Consider the following 12,380-nt stretch of genomic DNA (forward strand, 5'->3'; position numbering starts at 1 on the left):
ATTCTCACAGCGCTAATTACCACTTAGAGCTTGTTATGTACCCAGCCGGCAGCGGAGATGGGTATCGGGCATCAGCCCAACCGGGAAATTTCCCTGTAAGGTCTATGGCCAATCCACCCCTGTCCTGATGTGACATTAGGTGCATTTGTATATTATTCAGTGCAATGTCCGCCTAATGCATAACATAGCGGACAAATAACAATGGGACGTCGTTTGGTCAGATGATGTATGCAGTGTACCTATTAATGTTTTAATTAAAACTTCCTAAGTAAATTAGCAGGTGGCGCAGGCAGCTGTCTCACACAGCGAGAATCCAATTAAATTAGCTGTGGAGCTTAGCGCATTATGACCCATTCCTAAATCTGACCGAAGCAACACCTATTGTTATGCCGCTGTGTATTACATTCATTTCAGTGGTTAGGTCAAATCATATTGGAGACATGGAGTGTCTGTGTTCTCATGCAGTGGTCATTTAGGTTGGAGACATGCAATATTCTGGATATCTGGTGATCATCCTGTACTGGTAGATTTACTATCATGCATCTCAATGCAAGGGATCAGATCATGCTGGATGGAAATATACAATGTGCTAAATTCTTCATTTTGCAATAGACGTCTACCGTGGCCATTGGGTAGTTGTATTGTCCTTATATATTTCCATGTTATGCAGTGGGTTTAAGCTGCGGCTACAAGCAGATATTTTTACCGTGCTAAAAAAAAAAATCTGAAATTGCTGTTCCCGGGGAATGCATTGAGTTGAGTAGCTTCCATCTGGCTGCAGATAAGTGAGTATTCCCGGAGATCGATATGAAACGCGCTGAAATCACTGCACTGATTTTGTTTCTAATCCCTGCACGCTGAGATTTCAGAGCGATTTCCAAGCTACGTTTTCCCCCATAAGGTATTGTGAAAATCGCTTGCCAATAAAATCAGTACCTAAAGGGATTTTCTGAGATTTTAATATTGGTTGGTGAGGGTCCGATATCCGGGAACCACCTCCAAGCAGCTTTTTGAGAAGGTACCGGTGTTCCTGTGAGCGCCGCTGCCTTCTCTCGGCTTTTCCTAGGCCAGTGACGACACGTTCATCGGTCACGTGGCATAGGAGCAGCTCAGCCCCAGAAGTGAATGGGGCTGAGCGGGATACCAAGTACATCCGCTATACAATGTACGGCGCTGTGCTTGGTGAGCTGCGAGAAGGCAGCGCCAGTCACAGGAGCGCCGCTGCCTTCTCACACAGTATAGGTCATCAGGGAATCTGTTCCCACAATCTTGGACTATTATCTGCAGTATTATGAGTAGTACTGCAGGTAAGGAGTCCAGATTGCCATTTTACATTTTTCTACTGCCCTAGTTCCCCTGCGGTCAGCGTTCAAAACTACAGCAGAATACACAGTCCTACACTGCTGAGCCCAAATAATAGACAGGGCTTCTCTGCGCATGCACACCAGTCCCAGCAATGTGCTTTATCACAACTTTAGACCCTGACGGCAAGGGGACAGGTGACAGTCGGAAAATAAAAGAGCAATCTGGACTCATTATCTGCAGGTCCACTCATGAATTACTGCAGATAATAGTCAAAGGGGTTTTCTAGATTAGTGATATTGAGGAGTTGACCTATCCTTAGAATCAGGCTTATTGAACACGACCATGTGCGCTCCGTGGCCAGATCCGCAATAAAGGGGCACCGTTCCGTGTGCATTCCGCATCACGGATGCAGACCCGTTCACTTCAATGGGTCCGCAAATCCAGAGATGCGGAATGGTGCGGAACGGAACCCTATGGAGGCACTACGGAGTGCTTCCGTGGGGTTTTCGTCCAGTACTTCCATTCTGCAAAAGGATAGAACATGTCCTATATTTTTGTGGAACTGCCGTATTGTGGACCCATTCAAGTGAATGGGTCGGCTGCCCCACGGTGGGTGTTCGTGCATTGCGGGCCCTAGCACGGCCACGGGGCACACTTTGTAGTGGCCATGCTGGATTCACTAGAATGGGAGCGGAGCTGCAGTAAGCTGACATGGACAATGCACTGTGAATGGAGTTGTACAAACTCTCAGCTGCTAAAACCAAACCTCACTAAAGCAGCAATGAGTGTCTTAGATCAGCCTAACAACTCTCCCTCACCCCCAAACACATACGAATACATGTCCTAGAGCAGGGAAGCCCAACCTGCGGCCCTCCAGCTGCTGTAAAACTACAACTCCCACCATGCCTTGCTGTAGGCTGTCCAGGCATGCTGGGAGTTGTAGTTTTGCAACAGCTGGAGGGCCACAAGTTGGGCATCCCTGTCCTAGATCATCAAACAGACCCGCAGTGTGTGAAGCCATTGAGAGGTTGTGTGGGCAGCTCGCAGTCATGTCCCTTTCACCATGCCTTGCCTCTTTTATGGTGTACCCTGTTCTCATCACTGATGCCATCTGTCAGTAATGTCCCATTCTCCTGTAGACCCCGCTATTTTTAAGCCGTTGCGTGCCCCCTCAGTGTGAGTATGGGCGCTGGGACTGCATCTGATGACTCAAGTCTCGGCGCCACACACAATTAGGGTAGCTATCCTCCGGGAGGTGGCAGGAGGCAATGCCAGCCAACTCTTCAGGGAGTCCAGGAGCCTCCCGATCATTCTAGGAGAGTTGGTAAGTATGATTAGAACAGAATAGGACAAATAGCATTAGCCATCTAGACAGGTAGTCTTTAAATGCCCCAGAATTATCACAGTAGCTCAGACCGTATGATAAATCTGGAGCATCTATAGACTGAGTGGGAAATTTAACGCTTTCATGCCACAAATGTTTTGGTAAAAAGTTGCAGATTATGGCACATCCCATATTTGCGCCAGAGTTTGCAACTTTTAGCTCTTCTCGCTAATTTAGAAAAGTGGGCAGGGCTTAGTGGGAGGGGCCTCTGATGCCTGCCAGATTTAAGGCTCTTTCACACGAGCGGATGCCGTGCGGGTAAGCGGATGCCGTGCGGGTAATCCGTTGCGTCAAAGAGAGCCAAGCCCCATCCCGGACAGCAGAGACACTGAGCATTAACATGATTGATGATGCTCCGGGCCTCTCTCTGATCTTTTTACTACAAAATCACAGTGAGATAAAGTTGTTGCCGTGATTTTGTAGTAAAAAGATCAGAGAGAGGCACGGAGCATCATCAATCATGTTAATGCTCCGTGTCTCTGCTGTCCGGAGCGGGGCTTGGCTCTCTTCCACGCATTGGATTCCACACACGGCATCCGCTCGTGTGAAAGAGCCCTTAGGGCCCATTTACACAACCGTACTTTTCGTTACATTCATTTCAGTGGGGCCACTGTGTGCTGTCCGCTCCCACTCTGCGGATCTATAATATGCGGTCCGCAAAAATGGATACGGTTGTGTGAATGAGCCCTTACTATAATTTATGCCAGAAATTGGTGTAAATTATATCTCAAGTTTCTGGTGCATGGCGGGCCAGAGATGCCTCTGCCTATAATAAATTAGGAGCATCTCACTCCAGCGCACATGAGCATCAAGTGTGACACATCCGAGTGTCTAAAAGTTAAAAGTACTTGTGCAACTCCTGGGCAGACCTGCGAAAGGCAGCACACTTACCTACGTCCGGTACTGGCTCCCCACTTCTCTCTCTGGCCTGAGCCACTGGGATGTAAAGTTCTGTTTTGACCCCACTGCAGCCAATCACTGGCCGAAGAAGTGACCTGCTCCCCTTTGAGTCATGTCAAGTGGTTACGCATCATAGATAAGGGGGAGATGATAACAAGGCTATGCGTCATGCGTTAAAGGGACACTTCAGATAGGGTTTTTTTTTTACTCAATTTTAATAGAAAACATTTTTTTAATCAGGCGTTGAAACAAATCCATTTGAAAACCTCTTAATATATTTGAGCCAGAGGCATTCGGCTGCTGACAATGAAGAAAACATAAAGCAGTTGATATGTCCCGATATTTAACTGTGTAGAATGGATATACTGTGAATTGTAATAATCTGGAGATATTAAAGGGGTGTTCCAGGATTTTTTAACTGATGACCTATCCTCTATCCCCAGGACTCCCGCCGATCAGCTGTTTTGAGAAAGAGGAGCGCCGCAGTCTTTTCCCTGCTCACCAAGCACAGTGCTGTACGTTGTATAGCGGCCTTTCTTGGTATCGCGCTCAAACCCATTGACTTGAATGGGGCTGAGCTGCTCCTAGGCTAAGTAACACATGAACGTGTCTCATTACGGCCACGGCGCTTGATGCCTTCTCAAACAGCTGATTGGTGTTGGACCCCCAACCGATCAGATCCTGAGGATAGGTCATCACTGATGACTCATCGGTATACAAATCTTGGAATACCCCTTTAAATCCCATTTCTACTGTAGGGATAAAAAAGTGTTTTGAATATTTAAAAAAAAAACAATGTCTAGAGGCTTCATCCACCTCCTTGCAATCCTCCACCGTCCGTCTGGACAAGACATTTTGTACCCGCCTTCACAGTGAGGGAAGTGTTGTGATGTCATGTGCCAAGCATTTGCTTGCTACAATCACATTCTGTTTACTTCGACATTCCTGGAGCTAATCTGTGACATAGCTGGGATGCCAGTAACAATAACTGGACGGCTGCATAGGGTTTTCTTTTCTTGGAGGTTCCTGGTATGGATAAAAGCAGGTTCAGTGTGAGGCCAGGAACTTGAGGCGAGTCCTTCAAGCTACACGTTATTTTTTCTTATAGCGTTTCCTTATGTGTTCACAAACAACATCTATTACAAACCAAGGATAGGTAATAAATTTATGGTAGCTGAGGATCCGACCGTGGGACTAACACGAATCATAAGGAGAAGGTCCCATGTTACGGCATATAGATGTCTTGGGGGCTCTCTGCTCGGCACCCCCTCCATACAGAGTGGAGAACTACAAGTGGTCCTAATCTGCCATTCACAGAAGTCAGACTCGTAGTGATCAACTGATCTCCAAAGCAAATGGATGGGGTTATCTGTGATGAGACATAACCTCTAGGATGGATTTTCCCACACAATGTTTTGCCGCATTTTTGGCGACATTTTTTCGGGTGATTTTGATGGTTTTTTTCTTTTTTGGTCCAAAAATGCAGCAGACAGATGTTAATTTAAAGTCTATAGACTGAAGTCTACACATATACAGCAATGTGATGGAGGGAAGGGTAGTCTATTTTCTGAGAAGGCACCAGCACTCGCACCGCAGCCTTCTCTCTGCTCACCGAGCGCAGCGCCGTACATTGAATAGCGGCTGTGCTTGGTATCGCAGCTCAGGCTCATTCACTTCAATCGGGCTGCGCTTAGGCCATGTGACCAATGAGCGTGATATCACATGGCCTAGGCAAAGTTGTAGAAGGCCGTTGCGCTACTGCTGATCGCAGGGTGTCCCAGGTTTTGGACCCCCAACAATCATTTAAAAAAACTCAGAAAACCCCTTTAAGGAGCCCTTAAAGGGGTTGCCTGGGATTTTTTTTAATCCCTCTCCCCAGCCAGCAGGACCTGTGAAGAGATAGTGGCCTGCTCCCCACAGCTCGGTTCTGACTCCCTGTCTCTCTGCACTCCAGTCGATTGTCAGCATATTTGCTATACCCGATGCTTGCATAATACTGTATATGGCTCTCTGCTAAGTAATTAGCACTGTTGTCTTTCAGGGGTTCTGGATTTGATCCCAAGCTGGGGCAGTATCTGCATGGAGCAAGGGCAGATAGAAGCTGCAGGGGACCCTTGCGTAGCCATTGCTAACATGCTCCTAACTTCCCAATGACCTGACCACCAAGCTTGTCATAGAACACCTCCATCATGCCACTTTAGATGCATTCAGCCAGTCAGGTTGGAAACAAAGTAGGAGGCAATAGTATTCTCCTTTTTAAGGTGCCTCTCTGAAGCGCCAAAGGTTGCCCATAAAGTACGACCACCCTTGTCATGGAGTAAGTACAGTATGTTCTCACCATGTTTGAGTGGGTTTACTCTAGGTATTCTAGATGTTTCCCACATACCAACAGACTGGCTATGCTCCTGTGACCATATCTGAGAAAAGAAAACTGTGAGTCCGGCTGAGTACTGGGACTAGTATTTGTGATTGCAGTGTATGGACAGGGATGCAGAATATCCTGGTCACATATAAAATGACCTTAATAAACCACTTTTCACTTTACCTTTGACCCTACAACTTCTCAAATCAACCCTGAAACAAAACACAGAAACATCATGGAATATAGGACGTGTTCCCATAATCTACATACAGTATGTGTTCCTTCAGAAAGCTGCAGTTTTCCATGTGACCTGAAATATTAAAATGTGTCATGTATGCACAATGGAATTCACAAGAATGATGTGATTTATTTTAAGAATTTAGTGAGAACATTGGAATCTGCCCTATCTTACATTTCTGATGTTATTCCCCTTCTAAAATAAGAAGACTCAAACTTAAAGTCCTTTTACACAGACCAATGTTTGTGGCAATTATCGGGAACAAACCAAATGTTCCCGATAATTGCCTGATTGTCAGTGGAACAGTGCATCTTTTACCTAAATAATCAGTAGAACTGAATGGGGGAGGAACGATCGCAGTAGCAATCATTCTTCCTTCATATACTTTACATCAGCCAGTGTAACACAGTGATGCAAACAAGCGCTGAACAATACGGTTATCATCAATCGCCGCACGCCCAGCAGAAACTTTGAGCAGTCTATGGTGCGTGCGGGGTTAAAGGGGTATTCCTATCTCAGACAATGGGGGCATATCACTAGTATATTCCCACTATTATCTGATAAGTGCAGGTCTCACCTCTGGGACCCGCACCAATCTCATAAACTGAGCCGGCAAAGTGAAGGAAGGCACACTGCGCATGCACGGCCTCCTTCCATTTATTTCTATGGGGCTGCTAAAAACAGCGGAGCGTCGGCTCACTATTTTCCATCGGAAGTGAATGGAAGCAGTGGCCGCACAAGCTCGGTGCACTCCCATTCATTTCTTTGGGGCTGACAGAAATAGCCGAGCCAGCGCTTGGCCATTTTCGGCAGGCCTATAGAAATGAATGGAGGGTGGCCGCGCATGTGCGCTCCTTTACTTTGCTGGCTCGGTTTACAAGATAGACGAGGGTAACAGAGGTGGGACTTACCCCTATAAAACAATGGGGACATATCCTAGCATATTTTATTTATTTTTTGCATATTTAATGCACCATTAAAAGGTTTGCTGACTTTCCATAAGGGATCATGTGGTTAAAGGGGTTGGTCTATCTGGGACACTGATGGCATATTAATAAAGGCCTCTGGGCCTGCCGGCTACAGAGGTCTATGAGACCCAGCCCTCAGTGTAAGAGGCCATTCACACATCCGTATGTGTTTTGCGGATCCGCAAAACACGGACACCAGCAATGTGCGTTCTGCATTTTGCGGACCACACATCGCCGGCACGCTCATAGAAAATGCCTTTTCTTGTCCGCAATTGCAGACAACATTAGGACATGTTAGATTTTTTTGCGGAACGGAAGTGCGGATCCGCAAATGCGGATGCGAACAGCATATTCCAGCCCCATTGAAAATGAATGGGTTGGATGCAGACCCGTTTTGCGGACGTGTGAATGGACCCTAAAACTAATGTATGGCAGCGCATTGTACCAGCGATCCAGACCTTATTTGAAGCCCCTTTTTTGGGTTCCCCATTCATTTCAAGCAGCATCTAATTATTTTTTTTCATGTGACGTTTCCAAAATAGGGTCACTCCTTGGGGTTTTATTTATTGTTTCACCCCCAGAGCCCCTACAGTTGTCAGCACCACATTGGGCTACATATGGTGCTCTTATACTCCTGAGCCCTGTTGTAAGACCAGGCAAAAGATTAGGGCCTCATGTGGGGTGTTTCTAAAACCAGGAAGCACAGCATAATAATAGGGGGCTGACTTTGCACACTTGCATACGCTGGACATTGGGCGCTGAAATGGCATATCTGTGGAAAAATTGATATGCCACATTTGTGCATGCATTATAGTAAGGGCTCATTCACACAACCGTATCCGTTTTTGCAGACCGCATATTATAGATCCGCAAAACACACATACCGGCCATGTGTGTTCTGCATTTTGTGGATGTGAAGGACCTGCCCTATGTTAGAAATGCCTTTTCTTGTCCACAAAACGGACAAGAATAGAACATGTTCTTTCTTGCGGGATCGCAGAGTGGAAGCGGACAGCACACAGTGGCCCCACTGAAATGAATGTAACGAAAAGTACGGTTGTGTGAATGGGCCCTAGGGGCTCTTTCACATGAGCGGATGCCGTGTGTGGAATCCGATGCGTGGAAGAGAGCCAAGCCCCGCTCCGGACAGCAGAGACACGGAGCATTAACATGATTGCATTCAATGCATTTTTTCGACTGATCAGGCATTTTTAAGACTGATAAGGATCCTGATCAGTCTTACTAATGCCATCAGTTGGCATACGTTTTGCCTGATCCGGCAGGCAGTTCCGGCGACGGAACTGCTTGCCGGATCTCTCTGCCGCAAGTGTGAAAGTAGCCTAAATTGATGCAAAATGTGTATAACAGATGCTCAGGATCTGTTTTTCTACATAACAACCTGTTTTATTACAGGGTCCCTTTTGGGCTTTTTTAAATTTTCTTCAGATGGATCAGAAGAATGGTAAATTCTAAAGGGTGATGCGAACCAAGCATGAAATGTCAGAAAAACAATAAGTAAAAGCATTTCAAAGTTATCACCACAGAAAGTGACATGTCAGATTGCACAATTAGGCTCAGTCAGGAAGGTGAAAACTGGCTCTGTCTGAAAGGGGTTAAGGGAAATGATGCCCCCCCCCCCCAGTGACTGCTTGGAAGGGGTTAAGAGAACTTGTCTGGAGGGGGTTAGGAGAAATGATGCCCCCAGTCTTTGTCTGGAAGAAGTTAAGACAGATGATGCCTTTACCCCCCAACCCCCCCCCCGGTGGCTGTCTGGAAGGGATTAAGAGATTAAGAGAAATGATGCCCCCTGGTGCCTATGTGGAAGGGGTTAAGAGAAATTATGCCCCCCGATGCCTGTCTGGAAGGGGTTAAGAGAAATGATGCCCTCCCCAGTGACTGCCTGGAAGGGGTTAAGAGAACTTGTCTGGAGGGGGTTAGGAGAAATGATGCCCCCCGATGCCTGTCTGGAAGGGGTTAAGAGAAATGATGCCCCCCAGTGCCTGTCTGGAAGGGGTTAAGAGAAATGATGCTCTCTCCATCCCCCCTGTCTGGAAGGGGTTAAGAGAAATGATGCTCTCTCCATGCCCCCTGTCTGGAAGGGGTTAAGAGAAATGATGCCCCCCAGTGCCTGTCTGGAAGGGGTTGAGAGAAATGATGCTCTCTCCATCCCCCCTGTCTGGAAGGGGTTAAGAGAAATGATGCTCTCTCCATGCCCCCTGTCTGGAAGGGGTTAAGAGAAATGATGCTCTCTCCACCCCCCCTGTCTGGAAGGGGTTAAGAGAAATGATGCTCTCTCCACCCCCCCTGTCTGGAAGGGGTTAAGAGAAATGATGCTCTCTCCACCCCCCCTGTCTGGAAGGGGTTAAGAGAAATGATGCTCTCTCCATCCCCCCCTGTCTGGAAGGGGTTAGGAGAAATGATGCTCTCTCCATCCCCCCTGTCTGGAAGGGGTTAAGAGAAATGATGCTCTCTCCATCCCCCCTGTCTGGAAGGGGTTAAGAGTAATGATGCTCTCTCCATCCCCCCTGTCTGGAAGGGGTTAAGAGAAATGATGCTCTCTCCATCCCCCCTGTCTGGAAGGGGTTAAGAGAAATGATGCTCTCTCCACCCCCTCCCCCCCCTGTCTGGAAGGGGTAAGAGTAATGATGCTCTCTCCACCCCCCCTGTCTGGAAGGGGTTAAGAGAAATGATGCTCTCTCCATCCCCCCTGTCTGGAAGGGGTTAAGAGAAATGATGCTCTCTCCACCCCCCTGTCTGGAAGGGGTTAAGAGAAATGATGCTCTCTCCACCCCCCCTGTCTGGAAGGGGTTAAGAGAAATGATGCTCTCTCCATCCCCCCTGTCTGGAAGGGGTTAAGAGAAATGATGCTCTCTCCATGCCCCCTGTCTGGAAGGGGTTAAGAGAAATGATGCTCTCTCCACCCCCCCTGTCTGGAAGGGGTTAAGAGAAATGATGCTCTCTCCATCCCCCCCTGTCTGGAAGGGGTTAAGAGAAATGATGCTCTCTCCACCCCCTCCCCCCCCCCCCCTGTCTGGAAGGGGTTAAGAGAAATGATGCTCTCTCCATCCCCCTGTCTGGAAGGGGTTAAGAGTAATGATGCTCTCTCCATCCCCCCTGTCTGGAAGGGGTTAAGAGAAATGATGCTCTCTCCATCCCCCCTGTCTGGAAGGGGTAAGAGTAATGATGCTCTCTCCACCCCCCCTGTCTGGAAGGGGTTAAGAGAAATGATGCTCTCTCCACCCCCCCTGTCTGGAAGGGGTAAGAGAAATGATGCTCTCTCCACCCCCCCTGTCTGGAAGGGGTTAAGAGAAATGATGCTCTCTCCATCCCCCCTGTCTGGAAGGGGTTAAGAGAAATGATGCTCTCTCCACCCCCCTGTCTGGAAGGGGTTAAGAGTAATGATGCTCTCTCCATCCCCCCTGTCTGGAAGGGGTTAAGAGTAATGATGCTCTCTCCACCCCCCCTGTCTGGAAGGGGTTAAGAGAAATGATGCTCTCTCCATCCCCCCTGTCTGGAAGGGGTTAAGAGAAATGATGCTCTCTCCACCCCCCTGTCTGGAAGGGGTTAAGAGTAAAGATGCTCTCTCCACCCCCCTGTCTGGAAGGGGTTAAGAGTAATGATGCTCTCTCCACCCCCCCCCCCTGTCTGGAAGGGGTAAGAGTAATGATGCCCCAGTGAGCCTTGCTATGCTGTGGTGCCCCTGTGTAATGAGAGGAGCGGGCAGGAGGCGCTGCTGAGATGGGGGCTTCTCCTGTGCCCGGTGGGTGGAAGCAGTTAGCAGAGGTCGCTCTCCTCCCCCTGCTGCCTCCCTGAGACTTGTGTGAGGTGACTGCTGAGGGGACGGAATCGGATGGCGGCTCTCACACACTACACCAGCAGGCAGCCCAGGATGTTCTCTCTGCCCTCGTTCGGCTGCAGGGAGGGCTCCGTGCCGCCTGGCACCGGCGGGGGCGACAAGCACCGGAAGAAAGCCTTCTATTTGGTGAGGATGAGGCCGCTGAAGGAGCCCACCAACAACAACAACGTGTCCTTTGTCATCCACTGTCACATCGGGAAGGAGATCAAGCACATATGCAGCAACTGCAGCCGCGGGGAGGAAGGTGAGTGCGGGAGACCCTCGTATTACACAGGGGGGATGGTGACCGCCACACGGAGCGGGGGGCAAACAGTGACATGGCGTAACGCCCGGCGGCCGTGTCCGGTCACTCGTATCCTTCTGAGGTGACATTTACCCCATCACAGCCCAATGCAGGGCCCCGAGTCACCGAGAGCCTGTCACCTCTCCACCCCTGCCCCGGAGCCGCACGTGCGCCGCCCAGTGGTCAGAGCGGGGACAACTCCGTCCTCTGGAAGTTTCCAGGATGTGGGGATGAGAGAGAAAATAGAGATAGATATTACATAGCTGGATCGATATTAGATATATGGATATTAGATAGAGATCTTAGGTAGATAAATATATATAGAATAGATAGGTCGTGGTATGATATAGACAGATATCTTGCAGTACTGTCTCTTAGGTCCACAATGACTAAGTCCTATGTTTTCCTCCTTGTTGGTTGGTCGCTTGGTGGGGGGTGAGATTTGAAGGTCACCGGTGGTGTGCTAGGTGTGGGGGGCACACCTCTATCACCTCGGGGTCTGGAGGTGGGTGATGGAGTGGCTTCCTGGCCTCTCGTATCCCCCACAATGCTGGGAAGGGAAGACTACACCACAACCATTGATTTCTTACAAAGCAGCAACTTGAAGGCTTAATTCCCTCTGCAGAGTAGATGACGCCTGCAGGATCTGCTTCTAGATGGTCACCACCAGTGGTCCACACTGTCATCCAGCTCCATGCCGTGGATCCACTGATCAGATAGGTGCAGATAATCGGTATTGCGCTCTTATTATTGCTTGGAGGAAATCTAATAGACATTGCCACAGATGTGACCATGAAGTGAAGTACAGGCTTCACGTATTCCTGCAGGCGACATATCTGCCGTCACCAGTAATATGCTCCGGAAAGAGCGACCCTGATGAAAACGCCAGGTCACTTACTATTTTTGTTGTTTTCTTAAAGGGATTCTGTCACCAGATTTAACCCTATTAAGCTAGCTGACATTAGCGATGCCTATTCCTACTTTTATCTATGCCCCCGTTACGCCAGAAATCTAACTTTTATAATATGCTAATTAGCCTCTAGGCGACGTTGTTCCTGCTCCTAGAGGCTCCGCTCTCCAACCT

The 12,380-nt window shown here is 48.4% G+C and overlaps 1 protein-coding gene across 2 annotated transcripts in view; it reads left to right on the forward strand.

Moving 5' to 3' along the window:
- The window catches only part of PHACTR1 (phosphatase and actin regulator 1), a 396,039-nt gene that overhangs the window by 217,564 nt on the left and 166,095 nt on the right, over positions 1-12,380 (forward strand). Inside the window, exon 1 of one of the 2 annotated variants that reach the window (XM_040432503.1) lies at positions 10,908-11,257. The exons of the other annotated variant lie outside the window; for it this stretch is intronic. Coding sequence (XP_040288437.1) covers positions 11,008-11,257 — 250 coding nt within the window. The 5' untranslated portion in view covers positions 10,908-11,007. Of the gene's footprint in view, positions 1-10,907; positions 11,258-12,380 lie in introns of those variants that run through there. 2 annotated transcript variants of the gene reach the window in all.

The sequence above is a fragment of the Bufo bufo genome, chromosome 5, assembly GCF_905171765.1.
Source record: "Bufo bufo chromosome 5, aBufBuf1.1, whole genome shotgun sequence".
Taxonomy (NCBI): domain Eukaryota; kingdom Metazoa; phylum Chordata; class Amphibia; order Anura; family Bufonidae; genus Bufo; species Bufo bufo.